The 26,884-nt window shown below is 37.1% G+C and overlaps 1 protein-coding gene across 1 annotated transcript in view; it reads right to left on the reverse strand.

Annotated features, from left to right (window-relative positions):
• The window catches only part of PCNX2 (pecanex 2), a 161,362-nt gene that overhangs the window by 110,699 nt on the left and 23,779 nt on the right, over positions 1–26,884 (reverse strand). Inside the window, exons 8-12 of the mRNA XM_062572269.1 lie at positions 26,391–26,484; positions 10,743–10,878; positions 7,077–7,219; positions 5,464–5,617; positions 5,337–5,369 (exon numbers count right to left, since the gene is read on the reverse strand). Of these exons, the coding sequence (XP_062428253.1) occupies positions 5,337–5,369; positions 5,464–5,617; positions 7,077–7,219; positions 10,743–10,878; positions 26,391–26,484 (560 nt within the window). The remainder of the gene's footprint in view (positions 1–5,336; positions 5,370–5,463; positions 5,618–7,076; positions 7,220–10,742; positions 10,879–26,390; positions 26,485–26,884) is intronic.

A 26,884-nucleotide genomic window follows, 5' to 3' on the forward strand; every position in this document is an offset into this window, starting at 1 on the left:
GCCTTTTGCCCCGTAGTCTGGGGAAAACCAGCACTGTTGCTTCCTAAAACAGAGTAGTGTTACGGGTGACTTAGCAGGTGCAACCTCTTTTATCCTGACTAGTATTAAACTGATGCATTATGATGCTGTTAAAGGCACTGCACTGCCCTTTACAAAAACAGGGAGTAGTTAAGGACACACTTGAGTGTGAAAAGACAGGAGCAAAGTGACAAGGATTTGCTTTGCAAAGCATTGCTGTGAAACTGCTCTTATTTATAAAATGTAATTTAAGTCAGTATAATAAAAGATAGTTCCTTTTGAGTCTATTTACTGATCTGAAACAGTGGCCATATCTGTTTGGCTGCCAGCCAAGCTCATACATCAGCATTGCGATTAACTGATCTGTAATCTCTTTTGGGATCAATCATTTAACAAGGTGACAGGTTGCAGAGAACTAGCATACTTGTATTGCATCTTATATTCATGAAATATGAATTAAGTCAGACTGACAAATTCTAGTTGGCGTTTAATTAGAGTTTCAATATTACTAAGGCTGACAATTCTTTTATAGTTAATATGACATATGTCCATGAAAAATAATCAAAGGAGATTTAGAAAGATAAAAATATGACTGAAAAAAACACTTAAAATATTACTTACTAGCTGTTTTTAAACTTCACTTCATTTATCTTAAATACAAGCTGTGCCTCAAAAAAAAAAAAAAAAAAAAACTACTAAAATATCAGCTCAAAACAATTGCTCAATGATTTATATACTGATGTACATTCCAGATCAAAGATTATTTTCTTGTAATCTTATATTCTTGTCTTATACCTTGAACTACAGAACCCAGATTTACCTTACTTCAAGTCAGTTAGGTAAGATGGAGCTAATGCTGCCCAATGACTGGAAGTCCAGAGGTTTAGCTCCACACATTTTTCAGTTCCTAGCAGAGCACTAACAGAAACAATTAGGTTTCCAATATGCATTTAACTCATACTGCTACCTATGTTATCAGGCTACTAATGACAAGACTAGTTAGGACTGAAGAAGAAACTTTGAAAAGGCTGTCTGAACAGCCTGCAAAATGTGATCAAATACTATTTTCCCTACTTTGGGGATGGCAGAGGATCCTGAAATGGAAATATTACCTACAGTCATATGTTGGATCAACAGAAGCAAACCAAGTGCAGTGACACATTCAGAAGGACACTGACAACCTAGCTGTCGCACTGCTTGGCATACTCGCAAGCTGAACAAGCTTCCGAGAGCACACAGTAGTCCAGTTCCCACTCTCAGGGAACAGGCAATACAAGAAAAAGGAACTGCTGTTAGTATTTGTGTTGTATATGACTCTTATTTACATCCTTTGTGTGAGGGAGAGTACTCAGGACAAGAGTGGACACCTTCCAGGACAGAGAGGATCTCCAGGACTGTGCCACAGGAGGAGAACAGACATTACATTTCCTTCTTTCAAGGTTTTAAAACAGAAAAGCATGAAGCCCTCTCATGCCTGCCACGGATCAGCCAAGCTGAGACAGCTTTTCACTGAAATGGCCACATGGCAGCACAACTTACCAACAAAGTATTTTGGATATTAAGGGCTCATTTTGCTCTACTAGACAATCAATTTTGCCATACAAACTTGGTTTCATTTTGGTGAAACTGCTCTGTATCTCCTTCAGAAGACTTTATATAACAAAGCAGGATTCTTGTTGTACTTTATGTCTAAAATGCTAAAAAGTCATTTTTTCTCCACTGAAAAATTCCAGTGAAAATTCTTCTCCCTTTCCCCTAATTCTGTCAAAAAAATTCACTGAATTGTTCATATTCACATTTCTCAGTTCACATCCTACAAAACCAGCATTGGTGCATTTCATATTTTCATAAAAATATGAAGATTTTCAATCAAGCTAGAATGATTTCACAAACGCTTTCATTTAGTAAAATAACACTTTTCGCTACAAGATATTTAAAGGGAAAATTCCAAGTAGCTCTAATTTAATAGTGGAGGGGTTTTTTTGTATGTGTAAACATACAAGAAGAAAAAGACAGAAGAACGTGTGATAGGTTCTAAAGCAAAGCTTACAGGAACATATTAAAAAATGCTTTAAGTGCCTTGTGGAATTCACAGAACTGCTAGTTGAGTTAGCAAACTGCTCTGGCAGGTAATGCCACCCAGACAACAGAGTTACCTAAGTGACTCTGTAAATCTTATCAGGAGCCTGATTGCAATCTCTCCAAGCTCAAATGCCTTTGCGAACCTGCGCTAAGTCTGAAGTCAGACAGATGTCTGACAAGGACCATGAAGCAAGCACCCATGATCCTTCTGTCTGGCGATTCAGTACAGACACAGCCTCTATTGCCCAGTCTGCTGCTGCCACCCATTTCCGTACCGAAAAACTCTGCAGTTATCAAACCCTGCTTGCCTCTTTCCTGGAAATGCACACAGAATGGATCTCTCAAATCTCTGAATCTAATTCCCTTTAGTCATTGGCACATCCATTACATTTTGCCTTTAAGAAACTGATTAAAGTCAGTTCTGAAATGGATTTTATTCTCTTGCCCCCACCACTCCTGTAAGCAGGCTCTTCCAGAACTTTGCTATCCCAGAACGATGCACCCCTGTGTGAAGAAAAACTAAGGGCCACTAGCTCCCAGCTGACCAGAACTGAAAAGCCTGAAGAATGTGACAGAAAAATTAGACTTTCATCTGGTAGCAAGAAACAGTCCTAAACCTGCTGCTACAATAAATGCCAGCAGCAAGTAGATACTGCACAATTGGTGTAGTGGTAGAACTGGTGCTGAAGAAAACACTAAGTTCCAACTTAAACAGCAGAGCTGTTCAAAACGGTACTATCACAGGTGAAAATCAAAACATTACCCAAGTTAGAAAGGTTCTTTCCTACACGCTGAAACCCATCCCTCATCACTGACGGTACAGAGACAATACAGAGCGACTGACTCAGAGGCCCTCGCTGCCACATGGTATGGAGAAGAAATAACCTTATCTCTCATAAAACTGAATGAGACTTTAGAGAGTTTAGTCAGCAACCTCTTACTCAACACATGGAAGTGAACAGACTGGCACTTGGAAGGAGTTCAGAATAAAAGCCTTATGCATCCCTGGACACTAGGTTTTCTGAATTCACTGGATGGTCTTTTAAAGCAGTCTTTTAAAACGGTACAGGCTAGAGCTGACAAAGTCACATCAAACTGTAACAAAGTCTGCATGCGAGAGATAGGGAATAAGTTTGGATCCTCCATGGCAGGCATGGATAACACAAGGCATTAGAGGCTACTCATGAATCCAGGAATAGAAATTAATTCAGTGTGAAAATCTGTGTTTCCTGATGGTTTGTTTTACACTGAAAAATCTCATCTGCATTTTCATTCATGGACACAGTACTGATCATTCTTTAATCCCCCTGCTGTTCTGCATCCTTACATCAGCATCAAGAGATGTTATTTCTCTTCAATTTTAATGTAGTCACATGAATTATGAAACAGCACACGGAGTATCTTTTCTTGCCTTTTTGTTGTTTTATTTTTAATGGCTCTTACTAGCTCAAGTAACCTTTTATTAATACCTATTGGGTTAAAAAGATATAATGTGAAAATAGTTAATCTTTCAACTTAATTTGAGCTATAATGCCTTCCATCTTTAAAACCTTGTGTTGAAAACCTCTCATAATTATATTTTCTTTGGAGTTCCTGTGGTGCACCAAGAAGTCTGCAATTCCCTCTGGTAAAGTTTTAGGAAACCATTTGGAGAATGGAATTATGTCTATTATTATTTTGCTGTTCTGCTGCATGTCATACAGAATACAATATGATGAATAATATTGTAACAATATTGTTGCATGAGTTTGAAATGCTAACCTAGATTCTGCACAAAAAATGCTTTGATTAAACTTCATCAGCTACTGTCTTTAATGCTACAAAAATGTGGGCTAGACATTTGCTATGAAGTTTTAACAAAACTGGTTGATACACACTTTAAAAAATGTGCACATTAGTAATGTTGGTATAAGTGCCACTGATCTGATTACTGTTCGTATTATTATGCCTAGATATATGCTAGTTAAACTGATAAATAATCTGATTTTAGTTTGTGCAACAGCCCCCTCCACCCCGCCCCAGCTCTTTACTGAGGTAGGAATATTTCTTTAACTCACTGAAAATATTACACTACAATGAATGGAATTAATCTGTAAATGAAGTTGCTTTCTATAACCTTCCCTACTTTTTATTTAGACATGGATTGCCTGTGAATGCATTATAATCAACAATACCATAAATTCACCCCATAATGACTAGAGTAGAAAAGAAACTAAGAATCCACTGAAATATATCCGAGTATATAGCATATGCTTGTAAATAACCTCAATTTCAAGTTGAATCAGTATTTCCAGCCCCTAAAATGACGAAACTAATTGCCCCCTGCCAAAGGGAAACAACCCAGTAGACCTGTAGTTTTCAACATGCTGTTTTGGAAGCCTGAGGGAAGAGAGGGGATCCTCAGAAACACTCAAGGGGCTAAATAAGAAATGTGAGCATCTTGGCAGAAGGAGTAAATGCATGTGAGGTCCCATGACTACTAGAATGTTTTCAGAGGTCTGCAAATCAAAAAAGCTCAGAAACTGAGACAGATGGAGGGTCAGCTTGCAGTTGCAGGTTGATGTTCCTAAACCTGTCCTATAATGAGGATAAAATAAGGTAAGGAACTGGCTGTTTGCAAGGTGGTTGTCACCGTCAGAGATCAGTTTCTCAAAGTGTACTGATTATGCTACTGAAGAACCAGCAAACATTCCTATAACCTGCATTCATTCAGAGCTGACAGTCCTCTAGGTCCCAACCAAATAAACAGTGCTCATGCTATAACAAAGGGAAAACCTATGCCATTTGATGATATAATAATGCAATTAAAGTATACATCAGCAATACCAGATTAAAAAAGAAAAAAATCAACCTCAAAAAAAGATTTAAAGTCACAGTGGACCAATGACTAAAGTGTTAATCTGGAACTTCTGCTGTTTTCAGTCACTAACTGCCAGAAAACAAAGAAAAAGACTGTCTAATGCCACAGGACTGAATTTCAGCTAATTAGTCCAGGCGTATTTGTTTTTACCATACATTTTAGCTTAAATAAAAAACACTTTTCTAATAGCAATGATAAATTCAAATGACTTAAAATTAATTAAAGGTAGTACAAAGTCTCAAAATCACAGGCTTGTTTTCATAAACTACCTGGAACATAGACTACCTACATCTATGTTTCACTGAACAGTCAAGTGGTTTCACAGCATAGAGATGACAATAAAGCAGAAAGACTTGTTCTGCTGGCTGAGACTTACATGTATGGGTGAAGCAGGATCAGGCTGAACACTCTAAAAACAAAACAGAAAAAAGTTTGCTTACAGGATTTTGCCTTCACAGAAATTAGAAGAGAATTCATCAAGTGGATATGAACTTGTTTCCTACCTTTAGGAGGGAATACTGGCAACCGGCCATGATGAGACAAAACAGCAGAACCCAAATGTCTTTACAAAAGCCTTGATTCAGAGTCAGGAATCCAAGAAGTGAGACGAGAACTACTAGAAGAACAGCCAATACATTCTCCTTTATATTCTCAGTCCTATATGAATAAAATAGAAGCATTTTAAGAACTGGAAAAATATTTATATATTTCTCAGAGCAAGCCAGGCCCATTTGCAGCTGGTATAAACTATCAGTGCTGGAAAGATCAGGATTTACTGGATTTGAGGTTCTACTCCCAAACTACATCTCCATGTAGAATAGCGCTTCTCCTTTGCACCAAAGACCTTAGCCAGTGTGATAGCTGAAATGAACAGACAAAAGGCATAGTCTCTGCTGCCTTTCAGTACATATCAGCATCCTCCAATCTCACTTCCCAGATAGAATACCATAGTGGAGCTGATTTGAATACATGAAAGTATATCTTTATCAGACCTTTTAATACAGAAATAAGGCATTCTTTTAATGAAAACTGTTGTAGAGAAAATATAATAGATGACCAAATAAAGTGACAGTTTATACTCCTGTAGTCTTTGACAGTTTATACTCCTGTAGTCTTTAAAATATACATTTGATGACAAAGAATGGGATAAAATTTGTCATCTCATGTTTCTTTCATTTTATCTGCTCCATTAGATCAGAGAAGCTGAGGAAAAAGACAATGTTAATATTCAGGCCATAACAAAAGAGTCTATCAGCAGGTATTTTCCATGCAACTGAAACACTCAGATAAGAAACTATAGATAAAAAATTATCTGCTACAGACATAAGCTCCCTGACTATATAGCCTGATTTCTCAGCACATAAAAGCTGTCTTCTGAAATTATTGCTGTGGCACCTATATTAACAAATATGGTATAACATCCACCCAAAAGCAGGGATCAACCTGCAGACATGCCAGCCAGCAGTCAATAGGCCTGCATGTTAATGTGTCTCAGGTTGTGCATAGTCCAGCAGAGCACAAGGTGGGATCTAACAGCAAACGGCACTGTCAAAAAAGCTGACGCCAAGGGAGACCAAGAGACTAGGAAAAGGACAGATGTGGAGGTAAAAAAAAAAAAAAAAGAAAAAAAAAAAACTCTGAACAAATGAAACTGAACTAGAACAGAGGGAGCAGCTGAAAGATTCCCTCCCGAACTTCCTCTTGAATTCCTTCCTTTAGATTTTTTTTTAAAAAATGAAGTACTTGGCTGACAATTCCTTGGAACTCTTCCCTCTTTTTGCACTTCCATATTTTTGCATAAAACAGTGATTTTCTCATTAGAATGCTCAGAAACAGTAAACCCAACACCTGACAATCAAATTTAAGGACTATTCCACAGGGCTGGTGCCCCCATGAATCAAAGTATATGCTTGAAGATGAAGATTAGTGAACAACAAAAACCAAGTCTGAAAAAAAAATTTTCTTCTAGTTAAGCACAAGTTGAACCTACTTAACCTGAATATGAGACAGTAACATGACTATCACTCTGCTCCTCTGGTGGTCTGCGTTATTAGTTCTGTGGACATGTGGAGCCACATACTGTACTACCACACAGAACTGCATGAGGAAAGCTTACCGGTCCAGCAATGCCAACAAGGTAAGCCGATCATACCAGACTTTAATCCATTTGCCAGGAAATATAATAAATTTGTAAAACTGCCTGTTCAATTTCCGTTGTGTTGAAGAACATGAAGAATCCTCAAGGTCCTGACTGGGTTGCTTTAAAAACAAACAAACCAGAAATACATAAAACACTTTTTCACATTGACATATGGCTGTCTGCAAAATAGGTGTTTAAAAGGCAGAAATTACATCAAGTTTCAGATTTTTTTTCCTGAAAGAGATATTGGAAGTATAGTTATTTTACTTCATTTCAATTATATTTTTTTAAGAAGTATCATATCAGCCTAACTTCTTGCAGATGAATGGAAGTTACACCAATTATGGATCTCAACAGTGATAATATGCTTTAAATACAAATAGAGATATTAAATATTCATTAAACACATTACTTCTCTTCTACTCCCAATCTACTTCTTGTCTACAGATATTTTGTTGCCTGGGTTTTTTTTAATTTGTCTGGGTTTTTTTTTTTTTTTGTTAATTTGGAGGATTTTGTTTTTTTGGGGGGAGGTTTTTGTTTTGTTTTGTTTTTAGGACTTTTCCATTCAGCAGGCTAATTACAATGCAATGCAAAACCATATGATAGGACACATCTTTGTTTTTAACCAAGAATTCAAACACGCTTTAATGTCTAGAGACACGACTTGTCAACTTTCATTACGGAATACAGCTTTGCTTATCTTTGCTGAGATAGTTCTAATGACACTTCAGGTGTGCATCCCCGAGAACAGGGAGAGGGAAGAGAAAATCACAAACAAACATAAACAGTGTAAACATCACTAGTGTATATTTCTCTAATCTTACCCACATAATCATAAACCTTGCCTTTTGAGTACTGCTTTTGTCAAATTCTAAGTGTCTTTTCTTCTTTCCTACTTTCGAACTATGTCATTTCAGATCTTCTCCAGCTCGATAGCTGCATTACTTCACCACCAGTTGTGGGGAGGGAGGCTTACCAATAGACTCATCAGCCAGTCTGCAAAGCTGGATAACCGAGAAACCCCCAAATCTCTGCAAAGTAGCAGCGTCCTTCCAACACCCACCAATAACTGATTCTATGAAAAAAATCAATGCTGATTTTTCTTTCAAAAAGAAGTTGACAGAGATTTCTAACCAATGTAAAGCCTAGTAGGTTTTGACCTCCTTTTAGCCTTCAGTTGTAAAAGATAACTAATCAACATAAGATGATAAGTATATTTATTATGGAACTCCTGTCAGTGCTTACATTAGAATTATTTGTGTGAGATTAACTTTCCTAATCAGAGAAGGGAGTTAATCTGTTTTGATTCTATCCCACAAACATTCAGTATTTCTACTTTTTAGACAATCACTTATGTAATATCACTTTAATGAATCAACTATTTGTTGTCCTCCTCCTCATTCTAATCTCAGAATTCCTTTTGCATTCCCATATGAAATAATTTATCACTTTCCCGAATTGTATCTGTAAGTAAAACACAGATATTTAAAGGACCTGTCCACCTGACCACAGGAACTGTCTTTTTCTCAGATTGTTGGAACAATTACTATTCTTTGCTTTTCAGGCAAATTTACATTATTGAAATATCATGGCTTTATGTATTACTGCTGAGACACAGGAACAGCTCTGTTGATATTCTCAGTCTGTTAGCAAACACAAGGTAAATCATGTTAGCTTAAACTTCAGTGAAAGAAATTCAAGTTTACACATTTTATCTCATGCCTCCAACTGACTAAGGGTGCATGTCTACTCAATGCCTGGTAGCTCAGCTGATACTAGCAAAGTACAGAAACTCATCTGTGTTTCTGAGCCTTCCAATGTGCAAGAGAATGATAGCTTGTTAGCCATTCTTTCATTTATTAACAATTCCAAGTAATATAATGTCTCAAGGCTATTACTATAGTTATGAAACTAAAATCTCTGCCACAGACATTTTAAAACATAAAAGTAATTCAAATATTCCTAATTTAATATTTCTATTATCACTTTTAAAAGTTACTATGTTTTTTTAAAAAGGGGATTTTTTTTTTTAGTATTTGCTAATACTGGTACAGTTCTGTTTCTCTTGGGTCTTCCATGCCAACAGGAGGCACTATGAAATTCAGTTCAACTACAGTCATTAACTCTATTCTTCTAATCTAGATTGCTCACTGAAAGCATCTAACATCTAAAAAGATCTGATTACTTGGACCTCAGAACAGTTTAACATATATTTAATTGAGTAGGTAAGTGAACACACTGGCTCCTGAGGAAACTGTAAAATAATGATAAAGTCAATTACATAATTACATAAAGCTTGCAGTACTTGGACTGGTCTAGATTTTTCTCCTATATGTCTGGGAAACTTTCTGACTAGCCCTAAGCAAATCACTAAGTGTAACTGTACCTCCTATCATAAAAAGGGTTATAAAAATTTTCCTTCATAAATTTATATGGTGTCAAGAGACAGCCTGAAATCCTAGCTTCATTGAAATCAATGACAAAACTTTTCCTGACTTGCACAGGCTCAGGATTTCACATTTAATAAAAACTTAGAAACATGGAAGTTCTGAAATTACTACTTGGCCTTATTACAAAATTATTAGGTGGTCTTGAGCAATACACTTTGCTTTTTAATGGTGCAGTTTTCCTAGAAGCTGAAGAAGAGTGATAATTGTTCTCTAATTTACAGGTAATTTATAAGTTTAAAAATATCTGGAAAACATCTGGGCCTTTAGATAGAAGTCTCTGTCCCAATCTGGAATATACATATTTATAATAAATAGGGATAATTACCTGATCTGTAACTTAAAACAGTTCCTTTATACACTTTGCTTTTAGCTTGTAAGTTCCTGTTCAAAATCTAAGAAGAAGGATAATTAACTGGCATTTTAAGGTTATACATAAATATCAAACTAGAACTCTCTCTGGAAGAAAAGAGAAGGTTAAAGCTATTATAAAAAGGAACTGCAAAAGCAGACCACAGCCTTACATCATTGGTCACAGACCTTAAACACTATAAAGTTCAAATACATCCACATATTACCATACTAACTAAAGTCTGAGGTCCTTTTTTCTTTCACTGACTGCATTTAGGGAGGTGGCTCCAACATTCCACAACAGACATCCAAAAGATGACCAGGTATCTGGTCATCTGATTCAGAAAAGGCATATTAAATGTGAGTTTTTAACATATTGAGAATTTTTTTTTTGGAAACTTTTTTTTAGGAATTTTTTTTTTTTTAAGAAACTGAGAATGTCATGCTATTAAAATCTGGAAATGTGTCTAAAATCCTAACAGCTGTGTCTTTCCTTCAAAGCAAATAAGACCGAAGACAAAAGATCAACTCTTTAGGCGATGGAGTCTTTAGTACAGACTACAGGTCTGCATTTTGCAGAGGGATTTCTCACTCAGATGCCCAGACCTCCTCCTTGCTCTGTGAGTAGCCCCTTCAAACCAGTGACATCAGTCCTCTAAAATACTACTTAGTGCCGGTAAAAACAGCTGAATTGCCTCTGAGGAAAACAACTCTTCCCAAATGAGCAGTACTGAGTAAAAATGCACATAAAACCAACAGAAATGTCTCAGCAACAAATATGCAGCATTTTTTTGATAATGAAATTTATCAAAATGCTAGAAACTGAGATATTACAATGTACCCGTGGGTTTTCTGAAAGGGTCCTTCGTGCCACCATCAGTAAGAGCTGCTGCTGAAGTGCACTTGCTGCTTGATCACCAGAAGATGGTTCCTGGCTCTCTGAAGTGGTAGTACTAGAGGAGCTGAACTGTATTTCACTATGTAGAAGGGGAGAAAGGAATGAGACAGTTTTAAGATGAAGCACTTCCCTAGTATTTCTGAAGCATTACAGGAGATGGACTAGTTGTCTCATGGAACATGAAGCCTTCCACGTCCTTACCTGAAACCTACCCCAGATTGCTAAAGCAGTTACCATTCAAATTTAGATACGTGGTCTACAACATTCACCACAGAGAAATAGACCCCTTTGTATCATGATTTTTCTCACCTTGGGATGAACACCTGAGATAAATCACACTTCAGAAGTACATTTTCTGTCCATTGACTACAAAGGCAGTCTACATGATAAGTTTAAGTTTGGATGTCTGCACAGTAAACATCTAACTAGAGTCATCAGGCATGGCTCCCAATCCAGGAGTTATTTCCAGATACATCAGTCTGGCCTATTTCAGGATCACTAACACTCATTTAAACTTCTGGAAGATGAATACTTTTTCTGGTCATCTCTACAACTCTGCTTCTCCTAAGCACATTGCTGTATCAGCAACAGACTGTAAAATTTTCCTTCTTGTTTACCTTCCCCCACAACTCAGGTCAAAAGCTGCACATCCTTCTATACAGGGTAGCTACCCTTCTATACAGGGTTCAGAGATCCTGAACCAGCTTTAAAACAAGCTCATTTATACACCAAAACTAGTTAGGTTTCAGCTGCACTGGACCCAGTGAGTATTAATTTATCCTACTGAGAGTTTAGGCTATACAGAGCTTCTTTCTGCTCTAGCAAAATGGCTACAATACATGAGCTAAATGGCTTAAGGCTAGCTCAGACATCACTACATCATACCTTGGTATTGAGTACAAACTTACCTTGGAAGACCCCTGACCAAAATGCTAGCCCCCTTCCCATGTTTACTGCTTTATGCAGCAGATGCAGCATTTAAATAGTTTGCTTCAGGAAATCTGCAGTAACAACAGCAATGCCTGCTGAGTTGCAGAAATGGTATGCCACTATTTAGCCTGGAGAAGAGAAGACTGAGAGGGGATCTTATCAATGTGCAGAAGTACCTGAACAGGGAGTGTCAAGGAGATGGGGACAAACTCTTCTCAGTTGTCCCATTTGAAAGGCAATGGGCAAAAACTGACCAAAGGAAGTTCCACCTGAACGTGAGGGGGAATTTCTTCTCTGTGAGAGTGACAGAGCACTGGACCAAGTTGCCCAGAGAGGTTGTGGAGTCTCCTTCTCTGGAGATATTCAAAGTCCGCGTGGATGCAACCCTGTCTAACATGCTCTTGGTGACGCTGCTGAGCAGGGGGGGTGGACTAGGTGATCTCCAGAGGTCCTTTCCAACCTTACTGATTCTATAATTCTGTGATATGACTGACTGGCTCTCAGCAAGACCTATACTGAAATTTAGTAATTGTTATTTGGGGGAAAGGTCTATTTTGAATACTTCTTGCTTATTCTGTTCCAAATGGAGTTTACAAATCAGGCTCCCTGCTTGGAGCTTATTACCCCCCTGCCTTTGGGTGCCTGCCTTGGGATTTTACTACTTTAGTATCCAAGCTCCTCCCAGTCTTCAATGCTTTTACCTCATGCGAGGTAGGCAAAACCTACTGTTTCTATTTTCCATAAAGGAAAGATAAGCAGAAAGAAACTAAAGTGATTTGCCTAGTCATCCAGGAACTCTGTGGTAGGGCAAAGAATAAAACTCACTCCTTGCATCCTCCATACTTACCCCCAAGCCACCTTATTAATTTTAGTGAACACAACCTTCCTTGCCTTTGGGGGCCAGCTCTCAAAGCCTGTCTTATAACCCTTGTCAAGTTCAACAAAGCAAGGGTTACAAGGCTGTCCTGCACATAACTGGCTGTTCACTTAAGCTGAAACACAGCTAGGGCTGCGCTGGGATAAGGTTCAGGGTCTGGATTATTTAGAAGCAGGACTGAGTCACAGCTAGAGCTTGAAATGGATGCACACTCATTCGTGCTTGCGCACTCTCTCTCTCTCTCTTTCTCTCTGCCTTCCAGGACTTGCTAGTTCTGCCTGGACCAAAAAGGGCCACCAGCAGCCCTGGGATGTCCCCCTAGGAGCCACTCTGCCTTCAGTCTCTGAGCCAGGTAGTTTAAAGGCCTCCATTTCTTTCAGCCCTGGATCCCAGACCTCATATTTACCATCTGACACTAGTAGAGCTACCAGCCGAACAGGTAGAGGAGAGCTTCCTGTTTCAGCCCTCATGGCTTCCCCAGCACTCCCCACTCCTCCCATTACAGGCAGAAGTACAGTCTGCTCCACAGAGTCAGGACAGCTGTCATGTTCCCTTTGGATAGTAGTGGGAAACAAGGACTTGGCCCTAGATGACCCAGCTGATGCCTCAACCATAAGGGAGACCTCTCTAAGGCAACATATCTGCTTTGTAAGTTTTATACAGCACCTTGTCAGCGGTCAATAACAAAACAGTACAGAAGTGATGGGACTGATTCAAGATCCTACATCTTAACCAATAGACTCATGTAGGCAGAAGGGACAGGAAGCCTAGAGGTACGTCTCTAAGGAGGAAAGTTCCCCAAAATGCCCAACCACAGATAAGGACTACAATGGACAGCCAGGCCTTTTTCTTATTTTGAAGAGCCCTACTTAAGAGCAACCTTATCCAGCTTGAAAGGCATTGGGTTTTTTTGTTTGTTTGTTTGTTTTCTTAGGATGAGCAGTCCCATTTCTCGAGGGTGCCTGGTGGGAGTCTGGTAAAGAGTGCTACTGGAGTGGCCATGGGATTCTGTGTTCTCAGCAGGCAAAATGCAAGTGTAGCCCAGAATATCCAAGAACACTACTTTGAGAACTCCTGCCTAATGTGTAACCCAACAAAACAGTGGAACATCACAATAGTCGCTACTCAGTATAAGCCTCCAAAAGAAGAGTTAATCTTCAGTGACCTTCTGCTTCTCCAGTTATCTTTCTACCAAAGCTAAATGGAGTTAAGAGTGTTTCTAAATTGGACCATCCCTTTTATCCTATGTTTACCAAGAACAGATCTGGTAGAATGATGGATAGATACATCAAGATATTCCCCTGGTACTCTGCTCTAACAGTTCTCCAATATCAAAATCATTTGGCTCGTAAGACTTCTTCCAAGAATAAACTTTAAGATCAAATCATCTCCCACAAGACTTTAAGATAACTAAAAAGCCAAGTAAGCCCACAGTCTGTTTTCTGTTTTTTTTTTTTTTTTCAGCAGCAAAATTCACAGCTCAAATTACCAGCAATTGGCAGAAGAGGCTGTAAGCAGCTGAGACACTAATTGTGGGAAAAAAATCAGAAACTTCAGAGGCCAAACAAGGCAATTAGGATGCAGGAGTTGGGAAAGTAGAGTTAGGAAAGGAACAATCCCAAAATCGGAGGCATTCATCTCACCTTCTTCCCTCTGCACTTCTTCTTACTCCTTCCTCACCTTCTGTTCACCTCAGCCCTCATCTACTAGTCTTTCTCCTACTTGTCCCTACTTTTCACACAACCTCCTTCTTACATTCACCTATCACCTCCCTGATGCTGAACAACCTAAGTAGCTACTTAGATGCCATCACTGATGACATCATTACCACCACAACAAAAAACACCAATAAGATATGTGACAGTGGTGTGTTTCTGTAAGCCTATAAACTAGATTCCATAAATTTACTACCTATGTAAGTAAGGACAAGCATTCTCTAATCATAAAATCATTATAACAAAGCTGATCACAGTAAAATGTGGAATCTTACTGAATGGAAATCTGTCCATTTGCAGAATCACATTAATGATACCAACATCTACCATAGTAAATTGCATCCCTATTGTAAGCTAAGGTACAATTGAATTAAATTTTTAATAATAAATTAATAACTAAAAATATGTTTGATAAGCATACACCCAATCTAGATCAAAAGCAAAAGGTATAAAGCACCCTCTACTGGTAACTGGTTATAAAGTTAAGAATTCTTTTATGGCTCATAATTCAATTTTGCAGGAACACTAAGTAAACATAAGCTAGTTGAGCAATCCTACAACAGTGGCAATATTTATAATAACCATACAGCATAGGAAAAATCTTCCTTCTGACTCTCTTGTTACTCTTTGCAGTATGTTTTATATTGCTGACATTTTGGCCCAAACCATTCCAATATAACCCAGCCTAAACCATCCCCTTTGTTAGGGATTAGCTAGTCTGCAGTCTGGACACTCTTGAGATAAAGTCATTAGAGAAGTGTTCCACACAATTACAAAGAATTCCCTGGTTAATAAAGCTCTTCTGTAGGGTTTGGCTAGATTTCACTTTAACCTGTGCAGAGAAGGTTAAATTAGGACAGGTAATCTCCTAACAAATGGCACAACAGTCACAACAGCAAATACCCTGCTAGAAAACATGTTCCTCTTGTGCTCAAAACTAGAAAGATCCTAGCAGACTGCTTCAGGCAGCAGTGTCTAGGTCACTACAAAGTATAATAATACGTAACAAATCTCTACAGCTATACTAAAGCTGAAAGCTATATGTAATACTCACTAAAAGCATCACCCCCTTAAGTCAATGCAGCAATGGCTGTGACATTGGAAGAAAAGCCACAGTGAAGTTTAAAGGCAGGAAGCTCCTCACGTATCTAATAAACGATCACTTCTGAGTTAATGGTCTGAGGTGCACTCAAAATGCTTTACTGAATTGAGAACTGAGGAAGCAAGTTGTGTAAGAGCTAACAACACACTAACAACATAATGGGAATTCCAAACTCTCTCACTTTTGTGTCCTTTCAAAACAGTCAAGTATGGTACTAACGTAAGTATTTCAACTGTTGTTAAAAGTATTGGATCAATAGCTGCCCATGGTTCCCTGAAAGCACCTCCATTACTTGATCCATTACCGATGTCTTCCCATCACCACTGCAGAATTCTTTACACCTTCTCACGTAAAACAGTTCCCCTGCTATTTCAGGTCTCCATCGTTTTTACACCTCATCACGCAGACCTCTTGCTACATATCCACTCACCACTCCTTAGTTCTCCACAACCACCACCATTAATCTGACTGCAGTAGTATACAACTCCAAACTGAGATTAAATTCACTAGTTATGAAAAATTTTCTTTTTAAACAGCAGACGATTTACAGTTACCAATTGCAGCATTAAATAACAAGACTTATTTATAAATCAGAAACCAACCTAAAATATACAAGAAAATTGAGTTACACAAGTCAGTACCACTGGCGATTACCTATCAAACTGATAATAGCAAACATTGAAATTATGTTAAGAGGAGGAGATAATCTTCATTGTTTTTCTGTAAGTATATTAATAGTTTTAAAAGGAATATTACCAATTCAGAATGCACATTTTAACTTTACTTAATGGCTCCTATTTAGGACAGCTCAAGCAAAGACAAATTCTCTCTTAAATCTAGTTCACATTTTGCTACTCATTCAATAGGATTTAGGGAGATTTCTGACATTTCTTTTAGCTAGAAATATATTATTATAAATATAAATTAAATTATCTTTTAAGTAGATAATTTGCTTTTCAGTTGCAGGAAAGAAGAACTATTTCCAATTAAAATAGTCTGAATGGGGTTCTTTTGTCTTAAAATAATCTGTTGCCATTGCAACCTACAAAATCAGTTTTGAAAATATTTAAATTAGTCTTCAGTACTGAAAAAAATATTTGATAAAATTCCACATTTTTGGTTCTATGGTGTTTCCGTCTCTGCAGGTTGCTGTCTACTGTGGCTCTGTAATGATATCTTGACCCAAGTTCAGACCAGAGCACTTCCATTTGGCAACAGAAAAGAACAACAAAAATTCAGTATCTTAGAGTGATTTTTAATAACAAAAAAATCAGTGGATATCCACTCCTGGCTGTGGATATTCCTGGTTGTATAACAGGAAGGTTTGGAAAACATGTAGGAAGTGCCACTGATTATTAAGCATTTTTATTTCTGGCAGAGAGAATTTCACTTTTCCTTTGTAACTCTGCAATATTTGGACCTGAAATGTGTCCTTGACCATATCGCTGCTCCTCATATCCCATTTTCTAGGACATCAGTTAAAAAGGGGCAAGGTCTGTTAACAACGGTGAAAAACACAGACCCCAGCTGAGCCCTTCAGCTACTAAACAATGGCAAAAAAGATGCCACACTGCAAATGTTATGTATTTCAGAAGAAGAGGAACTGAGAGAAGAAAGGCACAAAGCCCTAATACTAATAAGGTAAAATGCCCAAATTTACAGAATGGGATAGCTGAATATACTGGTTTGTTGACATACTAGATAGAAAAGGGCATCACGTCACTGTTAGTTTTGCAAAATAAGCTTAAAGTAGATATTATATATGGAAAGAAAAGCTCTGCAAAGCATACTATCAAAAGGGTTGCAGGTAATTTGAAGGCCAAAAGGTATGCACATCTCCTTACTTAGGTATTTCAGGAAAGGCATCTTACTTCTCCGCACTATTTTTTTTTTATTTTGATAACAAGAATCTAAATTGATAAAATAGATAAGCCTATTACATTTCAGAGCAAAGACAAAAGTACTAACAACTTTAAAAACAAACAGAACATAACAGCTGATAAACAAGATGGTGTATTTTGAGAAGATGCAGCTTTACTCAACTTAATGTATTAACAACACCCACTGCTCTATTATCTCCAGAGAGTCTTTTAAAGCATCCTCTTTAGTACTCCATATGAAAGGGTGAGAGGAGGGAAGAGAAGCAAGTCTCAAAAGCAAAGGCCTACAGAGGCTTTTATTCCTGAACAGAATTTTGCTGCCATCATGTGGCAGCATGGCCTCCTTTAATCTCCCAGATTCATATTCTGTCAAAAACACCCACTTCCCCACCTTGTGTTAAAAGAGTGAAAAAGAGGCTAGAAAAGTTAGAAATTCAGGAAAGGATTTTAACTGGTCAGCTAACAAAAGTGTTCTTTCTTGCATATAGAAAGCCAACAAGAAAATGCTACCAAGTTTGTAAAGAGTCCTTTTAACAAAAATCAATGGGTTTGATAGAATTCAGACCCTACTGTTTTCAATGCGCTCACACACAGACACATTCACCTGTTCAAGTAGCATTGCATTTAAGGTGAACAGCTCATTTTAAATCATTGAATCCCAAAGTGAACTATATAGCATTTGTTGCATCTATTTTAAAGTCTGCTCTGTTGCAGAACTGTACAACCTGTCGAGCAGCTGTAAGAATTTTTCTCTAAAACTAAGAATCAGCAGCCTGTTACTAGTGCCAGAGACGGTCTGTTACTTTGGCCATCTTGCTGAGAAATACAGAGACATTTTAGTGAAATGGTATTTTCTCATTTTAATAACAGCTTTTTGAAAGGCTAGGAAAAAAAAATAAAAAATAAAAAACTTCTCCTAGGGGGCTTGGGGAATTTTCCAGTGATCAACATACTAAAGTATTAATGGATTTATACAGGAGACACTCAGTACTGCTAAGGCATTCAGACTGATGCCTTCATACAGCATAAAGCACTCAAAGCAGCTTATTCATGGATTTGAATGTAAATAAGTTAACTCACTGAACTGAAGTTCTTCTCTTTGCCCAGGGGAAGAAACACTAGCACTCTGCAGCATTTAAAAGCTATGCTAGCAGGTAGCTTAAATTATTTTTTTATTATTTGTTACTCACTGTTTTGCTGCAATTAGTTCTTTTTAGCCTATGGCCCTACTGTTGCTGAAAAAAAACTACCCTGAAAACAAACAGACAAAACAAATTAAGCAGAAGATTTTTTTTTTTCATAATAGAGTTCTCTACCTGTATTGGAAAGCATTTAAAATCAAACTAGAACATGGGTTCTTAGAAGCCTGTCTGTAGTGACAGGGCCCCGTCTAACAAAGAAGAATTCAGAGCTCCAACTGCTCATAGATAGTGCAATATGAATGCATAAATTGAACTACTATGCGTGAACAAACATACATAATAATATAATAAAACACATAATTTATGCATATAATTTCATCTAGGCAATTTTATTATATATTTTTATATAGATTTAAAAATTGATACATTATTAAGAAAGTAGAAGATTCTAACCAGAATACGTCTTAAAGATAAGCAAGAAGCTACGATGGACTCCAAGTAAAAACCCAAATGTCACTTAAGCAGGAAAGAGAATCCTGTGGGTAAGATACAAAAAAGCTTTTTCCCTTAGGGGTGGGTAAGTCGAATCATTTTCTCTGCTCCAGTTCTCTCACATACTTCACTTGCATGCCATACCTACTTTTCTCCAGTTTGTCTAACCTATTCATTTTAAACTCTAGTTTCTTTTATTTATATACAACACAGCAGTCCCGTGATGCAATTTATGGCTCCTATTGACTGAGCCGGACAAATAAAGCGACAAACTGCAACAAAAGGTCTACCACGTAAACCTATACATATATTGGAATGAACCAAGTGCTTTTGCATCGAAGTTGCATTGTGACTGATAAAAATTTGGATTGTTCCAAAAAGACACCAGCTCTATAACTTTAAAATGAACATGTGTGTATAACAATGCCCACTTGCACAGACTTGGGAGTTCTCAAAATTGTTTCCTTCACAGGAGTTTAATATAGGAGAGAAGGAAATAGGTTAAAGAATACAAGTAGCATTCTTGTAAATCCCATTTGCTAAAATGCCTACAAAGCTTTTGTGGTACAATTTCAGATGACTTTAGAGGATCTAATACTTGATTTGACAGATAGGATAGGCTTGTCCTCAAAAAGTAGCCTTCAGCTTTTTTCAACTTAAGAAAAAAGCTCCACAAAAAAAACTTTCTTCCTTGGAGCTATACACATCTCAGTTTTTCAACTGCACAGAAAGCATTTTTGGGTTGATACGGACAGAACCACATAAGGATTTTGTGTGTGGACTAGCTTATATATTTTTTTGGAAGTGCAGCTAACCATAATACATACACATGCATACACACCAAGAAAGCTGTGCTTTCAATAGAAACAAGTATAAGGATGCACAGAAAGATGCTCTCACACCCATAAGTAATAATGAGTATCTAGCATAACACTACACCAGTGTGCTCTTCAAGGATGTTTAATTACCTATTCTCATTTCAGATGCGAGTACTCATGGACATGTGAGAGACAGATTGTAATGTATCCAAGCAAAAACAGCATGGGAAAAATGCAATATAGTTTTTTGCAAATGAATCTAGCCCTTAACAAAACGGAATTCGTTCACAGTAACTGACAAAATGCTATGCTGAAATAAAAACCATGGTGACAGATCATCAGTAAAACTTATGAAGGGAAGTGTTTTGAGTTTTGTAGAGCCATCATGGTACCTTGCCTGAGAACTGCTTCAGGCTATTATAGTACTATGGAAATTTTGGATAGCTCATTTTTTATATGAGAATATTTACAAAATTATTTGAAATGGCAAAGCAGATTGTGTACTGTGTACACAACTGTGTACATTATTTTCAAACTGCTTCTGTGATTATCATACAAATCTAGACAATTATTTAACAAAATTTTATTTTGATACTGGATTCTGTGTTTAAGGCTTCTCCAAGCACTATTCCTTTCACTACTAAGGATACTAAGGATTTTACATACAGTAAAAACTGGAATTTGTTTTTGGTAGGAGCAGAATTATATACAAACTATCAAAATAGTAAATTGTATTATAGTAGTGATCTAAAGTTTATTGTAAATTTACATTTTGTTGTCTTTTGCAAAATAAATGAAGAAAGCAGATAGGGAAGTGGTTCTGAATTCCCTCATTGAATTCTGAAATGACCACCCTACTCATTGAATATTTGATCACTCATTTTCAATGACGAGTTTTTGTAGGCGATGGATTCAGGCAGTCTATCGTTTTAGCACTTGTCACTTGGGAAAATAAACTGTGATAGTTTGCATTAATTGAATAGAGCTTTTCATTGAAGTGAAACCAGGAGGCATAACTTCCCTACAGATCAATCTCTCATACTCAGTCATTTGGAAAGACTGAATTCTTGAAAAGCAGTATTTCAAACATGCACTGAGGAAAGCTGTGTTACTGGAAGGTAAAAAAATATTGACACTTTTTTTCTTTTACATTAAAGGCGGCTTGACTTTCTAAACAAGAATATGAAATTTTCTTCAAATTTTCTTGTTTTTATTCCCCAATATGCAAAGAAAGCAGTGAAATATGTCTGAAAATACATTAGTTTGATACAGCAAGTGTACACAGAACATATGACTGCTGCAGAATTCATACATTGACATGGATATATATCTTATGGCCCTAATAAGATCTCTTCTGAGGACAGATCATAAAACTGATGCAAAAATCATTAATTCATTAATTAATTATAATTACTATAATTTCAGAGGTTTAAGCTTTCATTGGTATTTACAAGCCACTTTGCATGTAACGCCTAGATAAAATGATAGCTCATATTTCTCTCTTTGCTTATTATAACCAATTCAGCTACTTAATTACAGGAGACATTCAAAGTAATTAAAGAAATTCCCAGGAAACATCCGCTTTCTGCCACAAAGCGGCAGACAGAAAAGCTGTCAGTGACACTTCCTTATTTGTAAGATATTTCACAGCATCAGCTTGTTCTACTGACCCCTGAAAACATATACAACTCTAACATTGCTCTAACCTGTACATTTTTTCACTTCATATTTTTAAAGATGTATTATTGTTGTTAATGATTGAGAGTTTTACTTTGTATCACTCATCCAATAAGAAGAAATTTAACTAGAACTTGTAACTGCTATACTGGTAAGATTGTAAACCTAGCAACCTTTTGGTCAAAAGAAAAAACTATCAAGCAACAAGGCATTTATGCTTATGCCAGGCACCACTTTTACACAACCATGGCTTTCTCATCCTTCTCTCCCTCTCCAGAAGGCAACTACATACAAAAAACACACAGTCTACAAACACGAGGGTTTCACTCTAAGAGAGAGAAAAACTGGTAAAGATCATAGTGTAATGAGGTAGGAGAGGGGTTTTTTGTGTGATGGAAAAGCTATTTCAAAAATCCAGATCCAAAATAGACACAAACAGTCTTTCTGTAACTAGTTTCTAATGTAATCCATGCACTCAGAATACAAACTATGTTTTCTATCTTGCCAAAGCCTGTCGCAAAGCAATTTATGGCTAGAGGTGAGGTTGGCTAGGCAATGGAAGCATCAGATCTAGAGGCAATGAGCTCAGCAGGGAATCCATTCCACAGTGAGTCCTGGCAACAGGTATTCCTGGCAAGACAACAGACAAAAGTGGGGTCAGGGTAATGATATGGACTATAACTGGGGAATTGATTAGCTCCCTGCCAATGTTTAAATAACTTGCTATCAAACTCGATATCAAGAATCACCTGCCAAAGTAGGGCTAAGATAGAAAAGGAAATATCTTATCTGATGATCATTACAGTTTAAAGTCCCCATTTAAATTTAACTTAAGCTTTAAAATATTAAAAGAGGTGAACTGCTTTGATGACTAGAAACATGGAGACACTTTGAAACAATTCTAATTCTCAATAAACCTTGGCAGAACTAAGGGATAATTTTAGAAATGATTAATAAGACTGTATTGTACTACCTTTAAGACACTTTTATAATTTCCAGGACAATGAATGCAGGTGTAGGCAGTATCTCTGATTAGGTCAACTACTACAGCTGGAATACAAGGGCAAACAACAAAACCAAAAAAAAAAAAAAAAAAAAAAAAAAAAAAGCTCGTGGATGTATGTTAACATTGATAAATGGGAGACTATTATGAAGACCATTCCACAATGGAGGCAACAACAGCTGATACTTGAATCCAGCCAATCTCCTCAAAAAGCACAGTCTCCAGTGTCTGGGAGGCTCTGAAGGAAGAAGAGCACAAATTCTTTCAAATTTAGACACTTCTCACTTTCTCCGGCACATTTTAATGCATTCTTTTTCTCTCAGATTGTTCACCTAGTCTTCACAAACAAAGAAAGAGCAGCAGGCACACAACAGTAAAGACAAGAAAGTCATAACACTGCATCACTTCTGTGACACAGTGACATTGTTAAGACTCTTGTATTATTTGTGAGAAGTAGATTTACAAAAGCCATGCCAAAAAGATTAGATTATTTTTTATAGGTCATTAAAAAATACTACTGTAGTTTCAGTTCCTAATAATTTCTGTTATTAAATGCCAGATTGGTTAAGATGTAACTACTGCAGCAGATAGTAGTAAGACTTAATACACAGGAATAGTGAGTTATTATTTGAATATAAGATTGTTAATCATTAGTCTGCCTCAAGGTTCTCTTAATGGCTTCTTTTAGGTAATATTTAAATACTTCATAGATTTAAACACTTTCTTCAGTTTCACCTGACTTAGTTTGAAAGTATTTACCTTTGGCCAGTTTATAAGCCATTAGGGTTATTCTTGATAAACCAGGCAGAGTTCAAAGCCTCCCCAATCAAAATTCCTTCCTTCTTCACAAATTGCACTGTTACCCAGAACTGCCACAACTCTAAGCTTGTCAATACCTCTGATCTGCTACTTCTCACAAAGAAAATACTCCCAAAGTGAGAGGTCTCTTGTCATCCCCTGGCTCAGGCCATAATCCCATGATTTTCCTACTCGCAGACAAGCACTTACTTCAGAGTGCAGCCCATGTGCATCCATGTAACTGCTCCACTGGCTCAATTCAGCTTGACATTTTCTCTTTGGGAATAAGCTTCATCTTAATACTATAAACAAAACTTGACTGGCAGAAAGTGTTGTAAAAGCTTATACATTTATTAATGTAGATCTATGTTACCTATTGTTCTCCACACACTTTGCTTTTCCTACCTTCTGAAATTTGGGCTCACTTTAGCTCAAAACTCTACCCCTCTCCTCAAAGAGGGTAGCACCTCTTATGTACAGGCATTTTTCCTTTGAACTCATGCAGTCTAATTTGGATGGCTCATCAATGGGTACAGACACCATAGAGTGTTGGTTTCTGCACTGTCTTAAGTATTCACAAAGAAGCACTGTCAGAGTCATCATCACCTCCTTAGTTAACTTTGTGTTGCAGCTGGGAAATAGGCTAACCACTTCTTAAGATGCTTTTCATGCCTATTTTCTAATACCCTTTCACAAAAGCAGCATCTCCTGTTGGTACGAACTCCTTGCACAATGAACAATGCAATAACAAACAAGCATATGGGATATGTAAGTTATAATAGGAAGCCCTCATACCCTTCACAAGGACACCACAAAACATGATTCACTACTGATTTGGGGAATGTACACTGTGATCTTAACTTACCTAATGATGAACATCTCCATCAGAGGAGGGCCCACCCCCAAAGGAATAATCTCTGTTGAGAGCTCTCCACAGACAGACAGACAGAAGAAATTATAACTGAAGTGGTCACCGATTATGCCTTGTGCTTTTTAAATTCTGTTTATTCACATTTTTCTTTGGTAATAAAAGTATTATTAGTTAATAACTGTGACTATTTCGTTTGTCTTTAATCACGGGCATGAAACCAGTTTGATTTATGTGCTGTGTTTGCCTGAGTATGAGAGGAAGGAAGAGGGAAGAGGGAAGGGGCAAGGGGAAAAGGGGAAAGGGGCAAAGGGGAAAGGCAGCAAGGGGACAAGCGGGCAAGGGGACAAGGGGAAGGGGGAAGGGGGAAGGGGAAAAGGAGAAGTAGGAGAGGGGAAGAAGGAAAGGGGAAAGGGAAGGAAGAAGGGGAAGGGGGAAAGGGATGCCTCATTCCTGAACTAGCTCGAAGGAAGATAATCATATTTGGCTGCCTTATTTCTACAGACTATAAATGTTTAGTAACGTCTAAGTACAAAATTACTTGGTGATCAACATCTGAAAACAAACAAACAAAACAAAAAAAACCCTTTCCTTTGCATGCTACCATTCAATCTATGCACAGATAGTAGGAACTGCTGATTGAATCAACAGCTTTAAGCAATCTCACTGGCCTAATCACATTACAAACTGCCCTTACAAAAAATAATTTTGGGCACACTTCATGCTTCCTGGTTCTCTTTCCTTGTGTTCCATGGGAACTCTCCGTTTTGTACTTTCCTTCATGCTGCTCTGTTCTTAGAAAAGCTTGTGCCTTCCCATGGCCTTCTAAACAAAAACACTCCAGGAACCCACTAATAACCATCTTTACTGACTTGCTCTGTTCCACAGTTTGAACTGTTACTGCACTTTGAGTTTTCTAACAAAGGTGCAAATCTTTAGAAATTACATATACGCAAATGGTTGTTGAAAGTATCTGAACTTGCTTTTGTTAACAACCTTTAGCAGACTCCTTAAAAATAATTCATATTGGTAGAGTTCTGCAAACCACAAACCAAAAACTAGGATCTAATATAGTACAAGAAGACAAAGATGTCACATGAGCATCTAGCAAAGACAGCTTTAAAAGGACTTCTTGTATAAGATGCAAGATTATTCTTTTTTGGCGAAAGAAAAATTAACTGAGAAATGTCACAAGACCTGGAACTGTTTGTGAATTTAGGACAGATTTAGTTCAGTTACATGGGGGGGAAGGGAGGAAAAGAGAAAATACATTCTGTAAAAGGTGAAACAGAAGAGTTGGAAGAGTTAAAAGCCACAAAGCAAAGTGTCTAATTTTAGGTCACAAAAAAACCCTACTATTTTCATTTCTCTAAAGAAATCCAGAACATTTCTATTGAAGATGAACTCAGTATTTTTTTTTTATGTCTGCCCATTGAATTAAAAATCCCCATTATTCTCATGTCTCTGGTGATAGCATTCTATCTCACAGGTTAGCACTGTTCTTAACACAGTTCCAAAATTTTCAAAGGTCTCCAATGAAAGTCAAATGCTTTAAGAACAATATTTACTACTAATAATGACCATTCTCACCCCCTCACTCAATTTTTCAGAATGCTGTATAACAGTATGAAAAATATAAAAATACTCAATAAAAACTTTTATGAATAGTCAAAATTCTTTTTACAGATAAGCATAACAACAAATCATATAGGAGAGAATGGAAATCAGAGTAATGAATATGGGTTTTATATGGATCACTCTGAAAAGACCTTTGAAAAAAAATCATTTAGTTTTTTTTTTTTTTTTTTTTTTTTTGGTAGTGGCATACAATCATTAGCGATTTCATGCAAGGTGAAAGACTTGGGTGCTAGAGTCCATAGGAAGCAGTGTCACTGGCTGATAATAGATACAATCCATAAAAGACCCAGTAGGTAAGGACAAATGAATAAGAAGACAAAGTTGCAGGTTAAGTTGGTAACACAGTCCCATTTACTTTGTTTTATTTGCAATCTCACTTTTATCTCTGCATTTGAATTTGGCTATTCCTAGAAAATAATGAAAACAAACTGGCTAATTCTGCTTTACTTTCTCACTTTTCCTTATCAATATTCTTACAAGACAGTCAGTGTTTTAGCATAGAACAAAAAATTCATGCTTTGACATCTCTAAAATAGATTAACACATTTATTCTCCAGTACTTCTCTTACATGCATCTTTCACAGCTACAATCAGCTTCATAGCTTCCAGCAATGGAAATGCTAGCATAGCTAAAAATAAGGGCTTACTTACTGAGCATTTGAAATACAACCACAATTTGAGAGCTGATGTCGAAAATTTCCTTCCTTCTGACAGCCAGCCTTTAAATAACAGGATCTAATTTCCCCTTTAGAACATAGAGAGAAAAGAAATCAGTTAAGTGATGTGATCAGTTGTTTTACATACAAAATTTATTAAAAATGTATTTTAGGTCAGGAATATTAAGATAGGTAGATTTCATTTTGGAAATTAAGCCTGTTTTAAAACTTCAGAAAACAAATTAACTCTCATACAACTAGAAACCTGAGATAAATCAAAACAGAAATTACAGTGAAAATCTGATTCCTTTTCCCAGTGCAGAGTACAAGAGCAAAGAAAGAGAATCCTACTCAAAAGGAGACCCAAAGAAACAGATTTGCTACACGGTTATGTACTCCACAGTCATTTATAGGTATGTGAAATAAATGTACAGCCACTGCTACTCTCCCCTTGTACTGCTAGTGAACAGTAAAGGGGCACTGTTTGGT

This window comes from Rhea pennata, chromosome 3, assembly GCF_028389875.1.
Source record: "Rhea pennata isolate bPtePen1 chromosome 3, bPtePen1.pri, whole genome shotgun sequence".
In the NCBI taxonomy this organism is placed as follows: Eukaryota; Metazoa; Chordata; class Aves; order Rheiformes; family Rheidae; genus Rhea; species Rhea pennata.